This window comes from Callithrix jacchus, chromosome 4 (assembly GCF_049354715.1).
Source record: "Callithrix jacchus isolate 240 chromosome 4, calJac240_pri, whole genome shotgun sequence".
NCBI lineage: Eukaryota > Metazoa > Chordata > Mammalia > Primates > Cebidae > Callithrix > Callithrix jacchus.
In genome coordinates this window covers 80,493,473-80,509,165 of record NC_133505.1, presented here as the reverse complement: position 1 = coordinate 80,509,165, position 15,693 = coordinate 80,493,473, and the positions used below count along the sequence as shown (strand labels likewise).

The 15,693-nt window shown below is 36.7% G+C and overlaps 2 protein-coding genes and 1 long non-coding RNA gene across 6 annotated transcripts in view; 2 read left to right on the top strand and 1 right to left on the bottom strand.

Annotated features, from left to right (window-relative positions):
* Positions 1 to 4,524, top strand: part of FILIP1 (filamin A interacting protein 1) — a 217,429-nt gene extending 212,905 nt beyond the window's left edge. For all 4 annotated transcript variants that reach the window (XM_078369562.1, XM_078369561.1, XM_078369559.1 and 1 more), the window contains one exon: positions 397 to 4,524. In XM_078369562.1, the coding sequence (XP_078225688.1) occupies positions 397 to 426 (30 nt within the window). In that variant the 3' untranslated portion in view covers positions 427 to 4,524. The remainder of the gene's footprint in view (positions 1 to 396) is intronic.
* Positions 4,525 to 5,527: 1,003 nt separating this feature from the next.
* On the bottom strand, positions 5,528 to 11,343 carry LOC103792506 (uncharacterized). The gene is made up of 3 exons (XR_008480717.2): positions 11,046 to 11,343; positions 6,450 to 8,122; positions 5,528 to 5,705 (listed from the first exon to the last, which is right to left on the bottom strand). It is a non-coding gene; the product is annotated as an uncharacterized LOC103792506 (long non-coding RNA).
* Positions 11,344 to 11,371: 28 nt separating this feature from the next.
* Positions 11,372 to 15,693, top strand: part of TMEM30A (transmembrane protein 30A) — a 35,782-nt gene continuing 31,460 nt past the window's right edge. Inside the window, exon 1 of the mRNA XM_002746737.7 lies at positions 11,372 to 11,953. Coding sequence (XP_002746783.2) covers positions 11,423 to 11,953 — 531 coding nt within the window. The 5' untranslated portion in view covers positions 11,372 to 11,422. The remainder of the gene's footprint in view (positions 11,954 to 15,693) is intronic.

Genomic DNA, 15,693 nt, shown 5'->3' with positions numbered 1-15,693 from the left:
ACAAAAAGAAATGGAAGGGGTGTAAATATTGTTCAGAACAGAAAGTTTGGCTGGGAGACTAGAGTTACTTCTAAGAAATAGTCTAGTTTCTCATTATGGGGTTTGTATATAGTAATTACTATCTTTGTTTTCAGTTCTTATCTTGGTTAAAACTGATCTACTATAGTCAGAACATTAGACGTAGTTTCTGAGGTCTTTAAGGAATTTCTAGGTAAAGTACATATGCCAATATAAAGATGTTGCCCAAGAACAGTAATGCAGGAGAGTCTATTAGCCTCATGTACCTGTTTTTGTTTGTTTTGTTGCTTAACATCTATGATCTTTTAGAGAAATGATATAGCTTGATTCTCCGTTTCAGTTTAATTGAAAATGCCATGTCTTTTCTTCTCTTTATAGAAAGCATCATCATTCACCAGTTACGAATGAACTCCAGATGAAATGGTAAACCAAGCACATACTGGGTGTGTGTACTTCCTCTGAATCCCTGTTGAATGGATAGTCCTGCATCATGACTAAGGTCCTCCATGCTACTGATCACTACTGGAAATATTTTACTGCTTCCAGTGATTTTTTTTTTTTAAGGATATAATGTAAAAGCTGAAAATGGCCTTCCTGATAATATGAAAATATGTAGCAAGAGCAATTCAATCTTTGTGCCAAAAGAAATTTCCTTTTGCAAAGCTTTCAGGTCCATGGGCACATGCTGTATAACTTATTTTTTACAATACATTTTGTAATGTGATTTTTTTCCTAAAGTGTTTCCTTTTTCATAGTCTCTGGCACATATATCTGCAGAATGCACTGTGAGTTATTCAGAGTGTCAGTATTGTTGTATTCAAAATGGTAACCTATAATTATTTTCTCTTTATCAATTTAATAATTCTGAAAAAAAGAAAGTACAACTATATTTTTTGAGGTAAATTCAAGAGTTAAAGCTTAGAAGCAGTAGATCCTGGAAGAGGTTTTACTATTCCTTGTACAATGCTATGGTTCTGATCATGGTTCAATACTAACACATAATGCTCTGACTAAAAAGCTTAATTTTAAGTACTCAAAATCAGTTTCTAAAGTTGTTCATTCTGGTGTTCTGGGCCAATAACCTTGGATGAATTGATTTTTATATAGAACAAATTCATAAAAGGAGATGCACCAGTTTAACCAGTAAGGGTAATAAGAACAGCTTTGACTGACAGTTCAATTACATTCTGATTCCATTATTTACTTATATGTATAAGACTTACAATAAGGACTGTGATATAAAGATAGTTCTTACAATCTACTCCAATCAAAACTTGGAAAATAAAATGTCAGCATCTTTTTAAAAAAAGAAGACTGGGCATGGTGGATCATTCCTGTAATCCCAGCACTTTGGGAGGCCAAGGCAGGAGGATAGCTTAAGCCCAGGAGTTCAAGACCAGTTTGGGCAACACAGTGAGACTTAAAGTAAAAAAAAAAAATAGCTGGGTGTGGTTGTACATGCCTGTAGTTCTAGCTAGGTGGGAGGATCACTTGAGCCCAGGAGATGCAGGCTGCAGTGAGCCATGATTGTGTGTTACTGCACTCCAGCCTGGGTGACAGAGTGAGTCCCTGTCTCAAAACAAAGACAAAACCATTAAAAAAAAAAAACCCAAAAACCCAGAAAGTGAAAGTAGTACAAGAAATCTCAGGATAGACAACTTTTTTCCCCTTGATTTTGACAGATTTTCATAACTACAGGTAGGTTAGAGAATATATTCTTTGAAGATAAAAAGCACAACATGCATTATTCAAATCTCAACATCAAAGCTACTGTTGAATTTAGATTTATGTGAAAATGTGCATCTAAAGTCTACTTGAAACCCTGGCAATATACTTTTTTAAAAAAGACTTAATATGGACATGTTTTCAATAAGGTCTAAAGATAACTTTAAAGATAAAGTAAGAGTTGACAATTTCTGAATGTGGAAATCATTTATAATGTAACGTTACTGAAATTAAACAGAATGCTTCTGAATGTCACAGGGATAACTAAAAGCCACACAAGGAGGACTGCTGGCCATTTCTCTAGTCCACAGGTTGTGCTCAAATTTAGAAGCCCACAGATGGGTATCCAAACTGAGACTCTGGAATGGAAAAATTAATGCTGGATTTCCTCCCCTATGTAACCTCGGAAGGATTTAAGGTACACCTTGGGGAATTGGCAAATCATTTCAACATGTATTATAATTTATATAACATGTTAAAATTATTTTTAATTTTTTAAAGTAAAAGAAATGTTACAGTAGGCTTGCCTTAGCTTGAATGATTGTGAAAACATCACACAGCCTTCCAGAATTTTGGTTACAAAGAAAACTAGAGTGTATACGTGTGAAAATTTTTAGCATTGTTACTGGGTTTCGTTTTCTGAAAACGTTGACTGTAATGACATTTTCAGTTAGAAAAGTGTTTTAGTTAGTACTGTTATATTTTTTGACTCCTAGTTAAGTTTCCTATTTGCCAATGTTTGTACCTCTGAAGGCAAAATTATTCTGATATATTAGATTAGTATTTGAAGCAAATAACCTTCTCAACTTGTGGGAATTTTATTATACTAATAGTGAAAATGTTAGAGGATAAGATTTTAAATACTTCTTGATTTAAATTAAAATACTATAAGAAATATATGTATATTTGGATTTGAAGGGTTTTTCCCCCTTGATTTATAAAGAATTTGGAACTTACAAGAACAATGAGGACGATGGTGCATCAGAGTCATTTAGATAGATGCTGAGCTTTGTCTATCCATGCTATGACTAAGTTCTCTGTTTAAACCCAAATGCAATCTGAGCGACATATGAATAAAATTAATTTTGAAGAGAATATGTAAAATTAACAAAAAACCCCAGAAAACACTGATCATCTCCTTATCTAATAAATATGGAAATGAGGTCATTAGTAGTCACATCTCAGCATGTATAGACAATTGAAAAAACTGCCCTCACATGCGATCCTGGCACTATCCTAGGCTCCTATAATTTCTCTACCTTTTATTGTAAATAAATCTCCAATCATCAATCTAAATGGGAATCATTTTAATGAAATAATTGTAACTGTTTTCTGAAATATCATCATAATCAGTGTTTACAGTTCAAGGTACAATTGAACTAATCCATAATTTTATCCTTTTCTTTTTGACGAGAGTGCTTCATGAGGGTATCTTTGGTAGAGATCTTTTTTCAAGTATTTTATAAAATATTCAAGTTTGTTGAAGATATTAGATAAATACACCAGCTGTCAGATACCTGTAATTTTCACGAAATGTGAAGAATTCATTGTATCTTAGGATGACCATAAGAAAATTCATGGTGTGGGAATCTCCAGTTTAAGCATTAGTAGGGATACTAACACGACTGAAGTAATACACAGCTACTAAAAATCAGTGGCATAACAAGAATAAGTGGTACATCAAATAATGTAAAGTTTTGCCTTTTATCCTGTAATAATGAGAAACTGTATTCTGTAGCTGTTGTATGACACACATTCTGTCAATATCTGCTAGGTCCATTTGGTCTATAGGGCAGATTAAGCTGATGTTTCCTGGAAATGAATTTAAAAAAAATAACAAAAGTAGGGTGTTCATGAATTTCATGCACAGCAAATCTAAAAATAGCAAACGTGCAAAATGGAAATTAAAAAAACACAACTGGCACCTGAGGCGTATTTCCTTTTCTTTATCCTCAGTGCTATGCCTCTGCTAAAAATATAAATCACAAAGCAAAGGAAAAAAAAGAAAAAATTGCTGTAATACAGTAAAAATCACTACAATAAAAATTTATAAAAATTGAGAGAGTTTTTTGGAATTGACTTCAGCCTAGTGATCAACATTTTTTTCTTAAATTTTCAGCATTTATTCCATAATAATGTGATAATAACTGTGTGTATTACTTAGAGAAAATGCTGTAGATCCATACATTTGAACAGAAATGTTTATAGATGCCATAACATGATACATTTACTTCCTGGTGTTGTTTTTTGTTTAAATTATTTAGGAAAATTTTACCTTACGATCACAGATTTTGTTATTTTAATAATGTAGAACTATATTTAATCTACATTTTGTTTTAAAATTATCAAGTGTTATCTTCTACAAATAAGAGGCTTACAATGTGGCCAGATATTCTTAGAATTATTTCAGGTCTAAGGATTTTCAAAAGCAAAAGTACACTGAAAACTTTTTGAAATACATTCTATTTTTGCATAATTTAAAATTTTGTGTCCTTTAAGTTTTATTAAGTACATGAGAACTGTATTATTTTTCATTGAATCCAAGTGAATTTATGGATATGTATTTATCTTTTATATGAATGTAATATCTTGCTTTCAGTTCCTCACTGGTCATTGAAATTATTTAACCAATGAAAACATTCTCTGTGTTACTTCCAAAATCAACTATGTTTATCAAAATCTCACCAGTGTGAGAAAAGTAACAAGTATAATATTAAAGCATTGTGCAATATCTTCTGAGTTGGAACATAATATTGAGAAAATTAAAATAATTTAAAATGAGTATGCAACTTTCTTTTTATTTAAAATCATTTGCTTTAAAATAGTTGTCATCTCTGCATTTTATATTTTCTCAAAAATATGGTGTCTTTCACTATGGATAAGCAGATGTGGTACAGCAGGGCTGCCAGGATGAGAAATGCTCTTCCTCTGGATTACACTATAGTTTGATTCTTTAGCAAGATGAAAACTTTAAGACACCAATAAGACAAGAAATAGAAACTGGTTAAGGGTTTTCCCTTCCTTCTTTATTCTCACAAACTGCTTTGTCAATCAACATTCAGATGTTACTCCACAGCTGCTGCTGTCAATCTAAAGGTAGATCACTCAGTAGAGCAAAGGCTTCTGATGCTTTACTAGCAGTCCACAGCCCAGTATCTACAGAGGTAGTTGGATCATGGTTTTTGCAAAGTGGAATGTGGGTGACGATGGGGTTGTGTCTGACCTTTATTTTTATCACCCTGTGCCAGAAATAGGGATCTATAGCTATATCCAGTCCTAACTTATCTCTGCCTTATTTGAAACAAAGGAATGCATTTCTCTATTAAATGATAAAAAATGTATTAATTTATGCTAGGAAGTAGCCTTTTTCTACCCTTCCTTCAACTGCTCTGTCTCCTTTTCCCTGATATTCAAGGATCTTTTTCATGATCACAGCCACATTCTTTGTTTGGCTTTTCTGGTTTTCAGTGCACAGTTCTTTCTTCTCCTTGATAGCAAGGCATGTTTAGTCAAAATAGACGGGTGTTTTGTAGGCACCTAATTATTGACTCCTAACCCCAGAGGATTGCTCCTTTAGGAGCAGTAACTATGTGAGGGTATTCTGTACCAAATCTTCCTCACCAAATTATTCTGGTTGCTGATGCTTTCCTTGCAGAAATTTTTGTGCCTACAGAAGGTTTCAGAGGCATATCATCTGGATTAAATAAGAAAAGACCCTTGGTAATCACTGATTCTAAGGGAAGGCATGTCTTTGAAAAGACAAGAGTTTCACCAGGCCTCAAGATAGTTTATACCGTTTTATTGAGAGAAATGTGCTCATTTTTGCTTTACAAAGAGGCATGTATTGGTGCCCACATAGAGCACTGACACAAGCAGGCAGTGGGACAACAAACTGATTATCTCCCAGAAATGGAGGGCACCAGAGATGTCTGTTTCCGTGGTCACCACAATCTGCTGAAATCCTGCTTGAGAAAAAGAACATAATCACCCAAAGCACACAGTCCTGCTTCGCATTTATAGTATATGTAATATTAGCATAAGACTCTCCTTTCTCTATTCTCCTACGTGGAGAACCACAATGTAATTCTGACCTTATTTCCAATTTCCTCTCAGTTTAGTTTTTGACATCATAAGGGGGATGAGATATGGTAACTCATCAGAGCTCCTATAACCCTTTAAACACATATCTTGTGTGGCACTGACTTCATTATATATTTCAGTTGTCAGCAAGGTGTCTCTCCCACTAAAATGTGAGTTCATTGAGAGTAGATCAGGTCAGTTCAACAAGATTTATCGAGTACCTTTTATGTCCTAGGCACTTTGCCAAGGTTTAGAAATTTAGAAATGAATAAAAACAGTCTCTGATCTTGAGGAAGTCATTTATATCTAGTAACCAAGATGTAAACAGATTATTTTTCAATACTACACAGTAAGTGCAAGGACAGACATTTATACATTATCTTGAGCTCTGAAAGCAGCTCTTAACTCCACCTAAGGGGTCAAAGAAGTATCCCTCAAATTGGCTAATGACCTGAATCTTGAAAAATGAGTGGGGATTAGCTGGCAAAGCAGTTTCAGTGCAGGTGGGGTGTGAAGTCAGGGAGCAGTGGGTTACTGAGTGATCAGGTTAAGGAAGCAGATTTCTTCTCCCAGAAGATTCAGTAACAATAAAAATGATGTTGTGAAACAGTTTTCACTGAACCTACCTTGTGCCTCATGGAGTGCTGGTCAGAGGGAAGCCCTTGGTCTTCGCCTTTGATGTCATAAATATTTAGTGCTATTGACTAAAAATGTGTTTGATTTCTGAGGCTCAACGAAAGTCAACTTTCACATTTAAGTCCATTTTGTGAAGATCCTTCATGAATATGTTGGAGTTATTTTAACAACTCAAGTGACTCGTGTTTAAAAAAAAATTCATAATGAAATGACCTCCCTCTCGCTCTGGCTTTCTAAAACTTGAAAAATAGAAAAGAATAAATTTAAAACAAGTCTAAAAATAGTCCAAACATATAATTTATAAAGAATTAACATTTTTAGGCCAGGTGTGGTGGCTCATGCCTGTAATTCCAGTACTTTGAGAGGCTGAGGTAGGCAGATCACCTGAGGTTAAGGATTCGAGACCAACCTAGCCAATATAGCGAAAACCCGTCTCTACTAAAAATATAAAAATTAGCCAGGCATGGTGGTGGGCACTTGTAATCCCAGCTATTTGGGAGGCTAAGACAGAATTGATTGAACCTGGGAGGTGGAGGTTACAGTGAGTTGAGATTGTGCCACTGCACTCTAGCCTGGGTGACAGAGCAAGATTCCGTCTCAAAAATAATAATAATAATAATAATAATGTTTTTAAAGTATCTACTTGAGGATTCTCTTGGAGTAGGCTAAGCCTCATTCTTCCTCTGTTCCCCTTTTTAAATAAATTAACTGTTATACATGTAACAGATGTCAGCTGGCTGTTAACCTAGAGATGGCAACATCATATTTGAAGAAAAGACCTTATCTACAGTTGATGGCACCTAATGAAAAAAAAGATGCCATGGAGACGTAATCAACTGAGAGATTCTATGCAGTGGCAGTCATGAAGTCTGAAGTCTTGTGAGAATTATACTCTTAAATTTCAAATATGGAATTGGCCAGACATGCCTATAATCCCAGCACTTTGGGAAGCCAAGGCTTGGGGAGTGTCTGAACTCAGGAGTTTGAGACCAGCTTGGGCAACGTGGAAAACCCCCTCTCTACCAAAAATACACAAAATTAGTTGGCTGTGGTGGCATGCACCTGTGGTCCCAGCTACTTGGGAAGCTGAGGTGGTAAAATCGCTTGAGCCTGGGAGGCGGAGGTTGCAGTGAGCCGCTGCCCTCCCACCTGGGTGACAGAGTGAGACCCCCGTCTCAAAAAAACTAAAAACAAAAATCAAAAAGTGAGGAATTATGAGAAATGAAGCCTTATTTCCATCCAAAACTAAGTTATTAGGCTGTCTCCTAAAGAATTTTGGTGTCACTGCTCTTGCCTCTAATGACACTAATCATTAAAATATCTTGTTTGACTGGTATTTCTGATTACTGTGGCTATTCAAGAACTTGCAAAATTTTCCATCACAACACCAATGAGCTCAGGCTAATCAGTCAATCTCTCAGTGTGAGAACAAAGGGATTTTCTTAAATATCTAACTGAAAATGTTCAATAATTACACTATAAAAATCAGGAAACGGTCAATTTTAAAAAGTAAATTTTAAAAGCTAGTTTGAATCAATAGCTGATGCAATAAATACAGGAAATGAAGTTTATTATATAATTTCAACATCACTCTTTCTCCTAAAAGTCCTCTGGGATAATTAAAAATGAACATTTTGTAGTTCCACCAAGGTGCCATGGGCAACTGAAAAGGAAAAGAGATTTTTTTATGTTCCTGCAAAAATATGACCCAGCCACTGAAAATAATTCAAACAGTTTCCAGTCATTAAGAACTCATGATGGCAAAAATTATGGCACATTTCTCAGCCCTCTTCAACTTTTTAAAATATCCTTGTTACAGATGTGGATGAAATGGTTTGAATATGGTTAGAAGCTAGAGAGCTACAGCAGCACGAAACATAAAAGGAAGCCGAAAAGCAAATTGGTGTGGCAAATATACTTTGGTTAGGCAGTGAAAAGACCAGTTGCAGTTTCCTCTTCCTCCTTCCTGGAGATACCCGATAGTTATTCTTCTGTATTTTTTTCTTTGATGTTTCCAGTTACCGAGTTCAGTGGTACAACAGAGCAACTGAACTAAAAAAATTAAAATGTATAAAACTTCCCATCCAAACGCTAAATACATACACCTTTTCAGATTGTTGGGCTTGCATCTGTTCTTTTGTTTTTGGTTCACTTTCATATTGAGGCTCGTGCACTGACTGCATACTTAGAATGTCAATCTGATAGTCAGCATTAATAAATGTCATTTATCACATAATTCCCACTTTACCAAGAATCAGCATGTGAACAATCATTTGAGCAATACAAATGTTACCTAAATGTATCAACATACATACACATAAACATACACCAGTCTCTGCTAGCAATCACGGTTTGAAAATGCGGAGATGCCGGGCGCGGTGGCTCAAGTCTGTAATCCCAGCACTTTGGGAGGCCGAGGCGGGTGGGTCACGAGAGATCGAGACCATCCTGGTCAACATGGTGAAACCCCGTCTCTACTAAAAATACAAAAAATTAGCTGGGCACGGTGGCGCGTGCCTGTAATCCCAGCTACTCAGGAGGCTGAGGCAGGAGAATTGCCTGAACCCAGGAGGCGGAGGTTGCGGTGAGCCGAGATTGCGCCATTGCACTCCAGCCTGGGTAACAAGAGCCAAACTCCGTCTCAAAAAAAAAAAAAAAAAAAAAAAAAAAGAAAATGCGGAGATGGCAATCCATTGTGAGAACTATTCTCTTTTGTTGCCCTAGAAATGCTGAACAAAGCTTTCTTTTGAAAATTCCTACTTCAGCAGATTAAATAAAAAACGACCGAGTAAGGACTATCATAAAACAATGTGACCAAGAAAATCACAAAATTGGGAGTCCCCTGAGATAATAATGTGGAAGTGAAAAATGTTTCAGCTGGGTAAAGATGAATATTGTGGTGGCAGAAAACAGTAGTGGAAAATCAAATAGAGGGCTATCAAGGGATCCGGAAAAGCAGTTTCATCCATTTGGACCTCATCTGAAAATGTAAGTTTTAGAGAAGAATCCCAGGCGGTTTCAGTTCTGTAAATGTTTCCGTCAAAATGGAATTTCTAATAAAAAAGAGACAAGGGATTAACTCATTTTTCCTATGAACAAACAAAACGAAAGAAAAAGGAAGCGGACAGATACATCACAATCACTCAGATCACCAGAACAAAAACAAAAAAATGAAGGTAAAATAATTGACCATTTATAAAGAATGCTGAATAGAAAATCAGTTAAAGAATGACCAAATTTAGTGGGCATGATGATAGAGGCAAAAATGGGGAGGAAAAACCTGCCTTGTATGTACTTTTGCAATAAGCCCATACCGTGGCATACACTTTTACTAACAGAACTTAGAAAAATAACAGGACTCCATGCCTTCTCCATTAACTGTGATAGACTGTTTTCTATTTGAGCCTGGGGTTGAAGGTAAACTTAACAGAAAAAACAAAATAAAAACTTAAGTATGTTAGTAGAAGAATCTGAGCATGAATGTCATGTAAGAGCAAACCCAAGCAAGTCAGTTATTAGAAGGCAGCAAGTATTATATGCCTCTAAACTCTGCCTAGTAAATATATGATTGGCTCACATTCTTGCGACTTGTGGTCATTTTGAAAAAAAATTTAACTGTAAATTTTTTTTTTCTTTTTTTTGAGATGGAGTTTCGCTCTTGTTGCTCAGGTTGGAGTACAATGGTGGATGTCAGCTCACTGCAACCTCCGCCTCCTGGGTTCAAGCGATTCTCCTGCTTCAGCCTCCTAAGTAACTGAGATTACAGGCACGGCCACCATGCCCGGCTAATTTTGTATTTTTAGTAAAGACGGGGTTTACCATGTTGGCCAGGCAGGTCTCGAACTTCTGACCTTTGGTGATCTACCTCGCTTCGGCCTACCAAAGTGCTGGTATACAGGTATGAGCCACGGAGCCCGGCTTAAATGTAAATTATGAGGACCAAGCACTCTTTAGTTTCTCTTTCCTCAGTTTACCTTCTTTAAGGCATTATTGCAGACTAAGCCTTAAAAAAAAAAAAACTTTAGTTATTTGTTTTCAAATGATGTGACTTACTCTCTGGTCTGGATTTCAAAGATGTGAGTATAATGCGGATTGTATAAAATTATTTAAATTTTACAAATAACATACGCCTATTATAGAAATTCTGGAAAATACAGAAAAGTGCAAAGAACAGAAAAAAAAAAAAAAATCCTCCACCCGGTCAATTGAAGTCACCATTATTCACTTTTTAGTTGGGCCCTATATTATACTTCTACGGTTGCTACACTACTCTAGTATCCTGACTTTGTCACCTTTTATGTCATGAGCATTTCCTTGGGTCATTAAATACTAGGCACTTTTAAAGTGTTTACGAAGTATCTCATTTTGCAGTAATGCTATATGTTCGGGTTTTTATAACAGCAAAAGAAAAAGCTACAGCGTATTACAAAACACTTTATCAATGCGCAAAAGAAAAGAAAAGGAAAAGTAAGGTGAAAATCATCAATGGAGAAACATGAGAATCGCTTAATTAGCGGCAAGATAATAGAGCTAAGGTCACATTATTGCTTCTTGACTTTAGGACAAAAGGGGTACACGTCACTCACCTCTGTTACAAGTTTCTATTTGCACCGTGAATGGCGATTTATTTAATTAGATAAAGTCGCGGTTTTACAACCTAAGCAAATACTGCTAGGTTGCTAGTCCTCCGCCGACTCAATCCCTCTTGAGGCGGCCTTGTAAATGCTCCGACTCCTTCAAAGAAAGCCTCGAGGTATAAAGAAAAAGCTGTCCAGCAATCCAGACCTACTGTAGCCACGATACCCATAGTAACAGACAGGTGTTTGCGAACAAAAGCCACGGATAAGAGCGAAGTTGCGCCTACAGCGCAGGCGCGGATTCTCCGTCGTTCCAGGGCCACGCATGCGCCAACGTAGCTTCACGCCCCAGTGATGGAGCCCCATTCTTTGGCGTCACAGGACAGATGATCAGGGTACGTCCGCCTTTTCCTTCCCCCATCTATCCACCTCCCCTTGTCCCTCCATCTTCTCCCTCCTTCCTCTCTCCCTCCCACTGGCGTCTCCAGCTGACTTTCGCTTCCTATCAGCGGCCTTCGGCGGAAGAGTGTCCCACCTCTTCCGCTCCACGGCGGCGGCGACTGAGGTGGTGGCGCTGGCGGCGGCGACGGCGGCGGCGCTCGAGCGGCTCCTGTCAGGGTCAGCAGGCGGACCCCTTTGGTGGTCCACCTGCGCGTCGCGGAGCGGCGCCCCGGGGACCGATGGCGATGAACTATAACGCGAAGGATGAAGTGGACGGTGGGCCCCCTTGTGCTCCGGGGGGCACCGCGAAGACCCGGAGACCGGATAACACGGCCTTCAAACAGCAACGGCTGCCTGCTTGGCAGCCCATCCTCACGGCTGGCACGGTGCTACCTATTTTCTTCATCATCGGCCTCATCTTCATCCCCATTGGCATTGGAATCTTCGTCACCTCCAACAATATCCGCGAGATCGAGGTGAGGGGAGGGAGCTGTGTTGGGAGTTGGCGTTGCTCGGAAGGAGGGTCCTACGCGCCCGCCCCGCTCTTCTCAGCTCCTGAAGGGTGACAAGCGGTCCCCGCGCCGCCCTCCACCCCCCGCCCCCTTCCTCTGGTTTCTTCCTCTTTCTACGGGTTTCCTGAATTTGCAGGTTTGTCCTAGCTTTGTCTTGCTTGCGATTTACGCTGAGACGCAATGAATGTTTAATGCAGAAGATGGGTCAGGTGAAGAAATGCTTCTTCAGTGGGCGGTTTGTGTAGTTCCTTGGGGGGTTAGGGGGTTGTTCATGGAGGTAAAAAGAGAAGTGGGAGTGGATGCAGTTGTAGCTAGGTAGATGTAACTCTGAGGGAATTGACAGGGTCAAAGTGTCATTACCTTTGTGGGGATGATCCCAAGACAGAGCTTAACACCTTGGCCATTGTTGGGAAAAGAACCAGAGTCATAGAGGTGTTGACGACTCCAATGTAAAGAAGCTGTCGCATGTTATTAGGTCACATATGAAAACTTATGACAAATGCTCATAGTACTTTTCGTTTTGAACTAATTCGATATGTTAGTTGTGGGGCAAGATATACATAAAAGATAACCTGAAATTTCAATTTCGGTTTTGCTTTTAGGTTACATTTATTAATGTGCCCTACATGTGCTATAGTTGTTTTGTTTTGCTTTGGTAGATTTTAAACTTTACAAAAAGAGCCAGTGACCACACTCAGGGAATACGTTGTGCACTGCCTACTAAACATTTTACTGATATTAACTTGCTGAGTATGTAAGACAGGACAGGACAACTTGTATTGGGTAAACATTTCGCTGTCAGAGAAGCACAGTATCTTTATTCATCTGCAGGGGTGAAGATGGTTGACAGTGCACTGTATTAATATATACTGTATAGGTGTCCAGTATTAAGCATCTCTCATCTTTTCTTGCTTATCTGAGAATTTTTTTTTCTAAATCTGTTTGAAAGGGCAGGAACTAGTGCCAAGTTCTCTTGATTCCTTCTGTTTTATATATATATTATACACACACACACACACACACACACATTTTAATAAATATTACTTATGTATGTGATTTAATGGGAGTTTGAGAGTAATTTTATTTTTAACTACTATAATAGTGATGGGGTTCCAGTTTAATTTGCAGTGTTATCTGTAAAAGCAAGATTGATGTATTTTTTAATTCTACAGTGCCTACTTACTTAGGCGTTAATAAGTGATAACATTATTAAGAATACTATCTATAGCATAACTAGTTTTAAAGTTTTTTTTACTAAAAATTCATTCTCAATTTAATAACTAAAAGTGTTTCAGTGTGTTTTTTTAGCATGTATTTTAGTTTATCACTTTAATCTCCCTAATAATCCTGCAAATGTAGTACTTATTGTTCTAACCACATAAGGATCACACATTACGTTAGGATATGAGCAAAGTGGTGTCATGTGAGGAACATGGGCATTGGCTGGGGTCAGACAGAGCTGGTTTTAAATTCAAGCTCTGCTACTAACCAGCTCAGTTTCTTGGAAAATTTCCTTAAACTCTCTGAGCTTCAGTTTCCTGCACAAAAGGTAGAATAATTCATGACTTCTAAGGTGTGAGAATTAGAAGCAATGTAAATAAGATGTCTGGCACTAAGGATCTGTCTCCTGATCCTTAATCAAAAGATGAGAAATATAGAGAGGTTAAGATTTGACAGTAAACTAGTTAAGAGTAAGATGTCTTGATTCCCAGTTTTAAGCTTTCACCCTACACTAAGATCCTTACTGCGATGTTAGTAAAGTGGAAGAAAATAATTTAACGTCAGAAATTTGAATGATTTTATTTAAACTTCTTAACATATTAAGATGAAAATAGCAGTAATTTGGAATTGTATATAAATTAGTATTCTCAGAACTCAACTTCCATTAATATTTAATACAGTATAAAAGTAAATATTTAACTTTCCTTAAAATTTTACTCAGTTTTGGAATAAAGTAAGATTCTTCACATTAAGTAGATGAAATAGAAATTTTTTAAATAGATCTCATGTGTTCTGATCTCAAGTTGCCTCAAGAGTCTGCTGTAGTTTAGTCTGGTTAAAAGGGCACCGAAGAGTCAAGGAATTCAGATTGAAATCCCAGCTCTGTCATTCTGTAGTTTGTGATCTTAAGTATAATTTTGAGTCCAATTTCTTTACTTGAAGAACCAAAAGATTCAAATTAGACTATCTCTAAGAGGCTGTTCAACTCTAAAATTCTTTGACTTCCAATTCAAATGTGATTTAAAAAAAATGGCATGTTTAAATTTTATTGCCTTTGGAACAAGAGGAAATGAAAATGAAGAATAATTGGGATTTTTTACTGACACTGACATATAGCTGTGCAGATAGAATCCACATAGGTATTTTTAAAATTTGGATGCTAAATATATAGAGAAATGCCTCTGAATTGTGTGTGGAGTTATTAGAAAAACTTATGGAGATTCCCCAAGTGCACATACGGGTTTTCTGCTTGTTCTCTACCCTTTGTTAGCTGCTAGTGGTAAATGGGTAATGAGAATTTCTTACCAACATTCACTTTCATACTGTAAGTTACTCACACTGTATTTTTTATTAAAACCCCTTCATTGCTATATCAGTTCAAATTACTAGGGCAAAGGAGATTGTCAAATCCAAATGCTTTTGTAATATAGCTTAAGGTGCCAAGATCAGAAATCCATAGTTTTTCAAGTGTAAAATCACTGGATCTTTCTCATTCCCACGGAAGTGTTACACTAAAAATTATTTTGAAAAGTGTCTTGGACACCCCTGAAAAAGGTGTAACAAAAGATATTTTTACATTTGAATGCTTATATTTGGTAGTAGAGTTCCTCTACTTGTTAGGTTTATGTATCTTGTTTAATTGGTTTTTAGATTTTCAATAATTAAATAAAATGAGACTATAATATCTTCATTTATTATTAGGAGCAAGGAATGAGGATTTCCTTTAATTTGGCAATTGTGAGTCAGCCACATCTTTCAAAGGCACTGATTTTCTAGTCTAGGGCCCTTGTTGGGGAGGCTGAGATACATAGAGCTAACTTGAAAAATATAGTGAGGTTATTCTTAACTTTTGTAAAAGCATTTATCAGTGTGAAGTTATATAGTTTTAAATTAATGGTTAAAGTCATATTAGGTTGTTATTCAGACCAAAGTTAAAAACTAAACATTTGCTTCAAGTTAGTGTTGCCAAAAGCATTCAAGGTATATTTTCATGAAATCTTAGTGAATTAGCTCCCCATTCTCCACATTTGATAAACTCTCAACTTTCTTCTTCACCTTATTTTATTTACTTCCTTGATTATTTAATCCTGATTATTTTCTGTTGTCTTAGTTTCTGATAAAAATTTTTATATGTTTTTATTCTTAAATTGAATTATTAGAAGATTTTTAAGAAGATTAAATTTCTCATGTGTATTTATTAATCTTTGTCATACTTAGCCATTAGCTAAGAGTCAGGGAAGAATAAGTTGCTTTGTATAAATGATTGTTAAAGATTAGGCACTTTATGTTAAAAAGTTTGAAGTTTTAATATTCAAGGTGATTTTAGTTACTTAGAAGCAGACTTTTGGAAATTAAGATTTGTGGTGTTAGTGTTTTAACTGGTTTGTCAAGTAATGTTAGTACTTAGAGCAAGGAATGCCAAAGTAAATTTGGCCAGCTGGAATATTTTACATGGCCCAGGAACATTTTACAGATGAGCATTT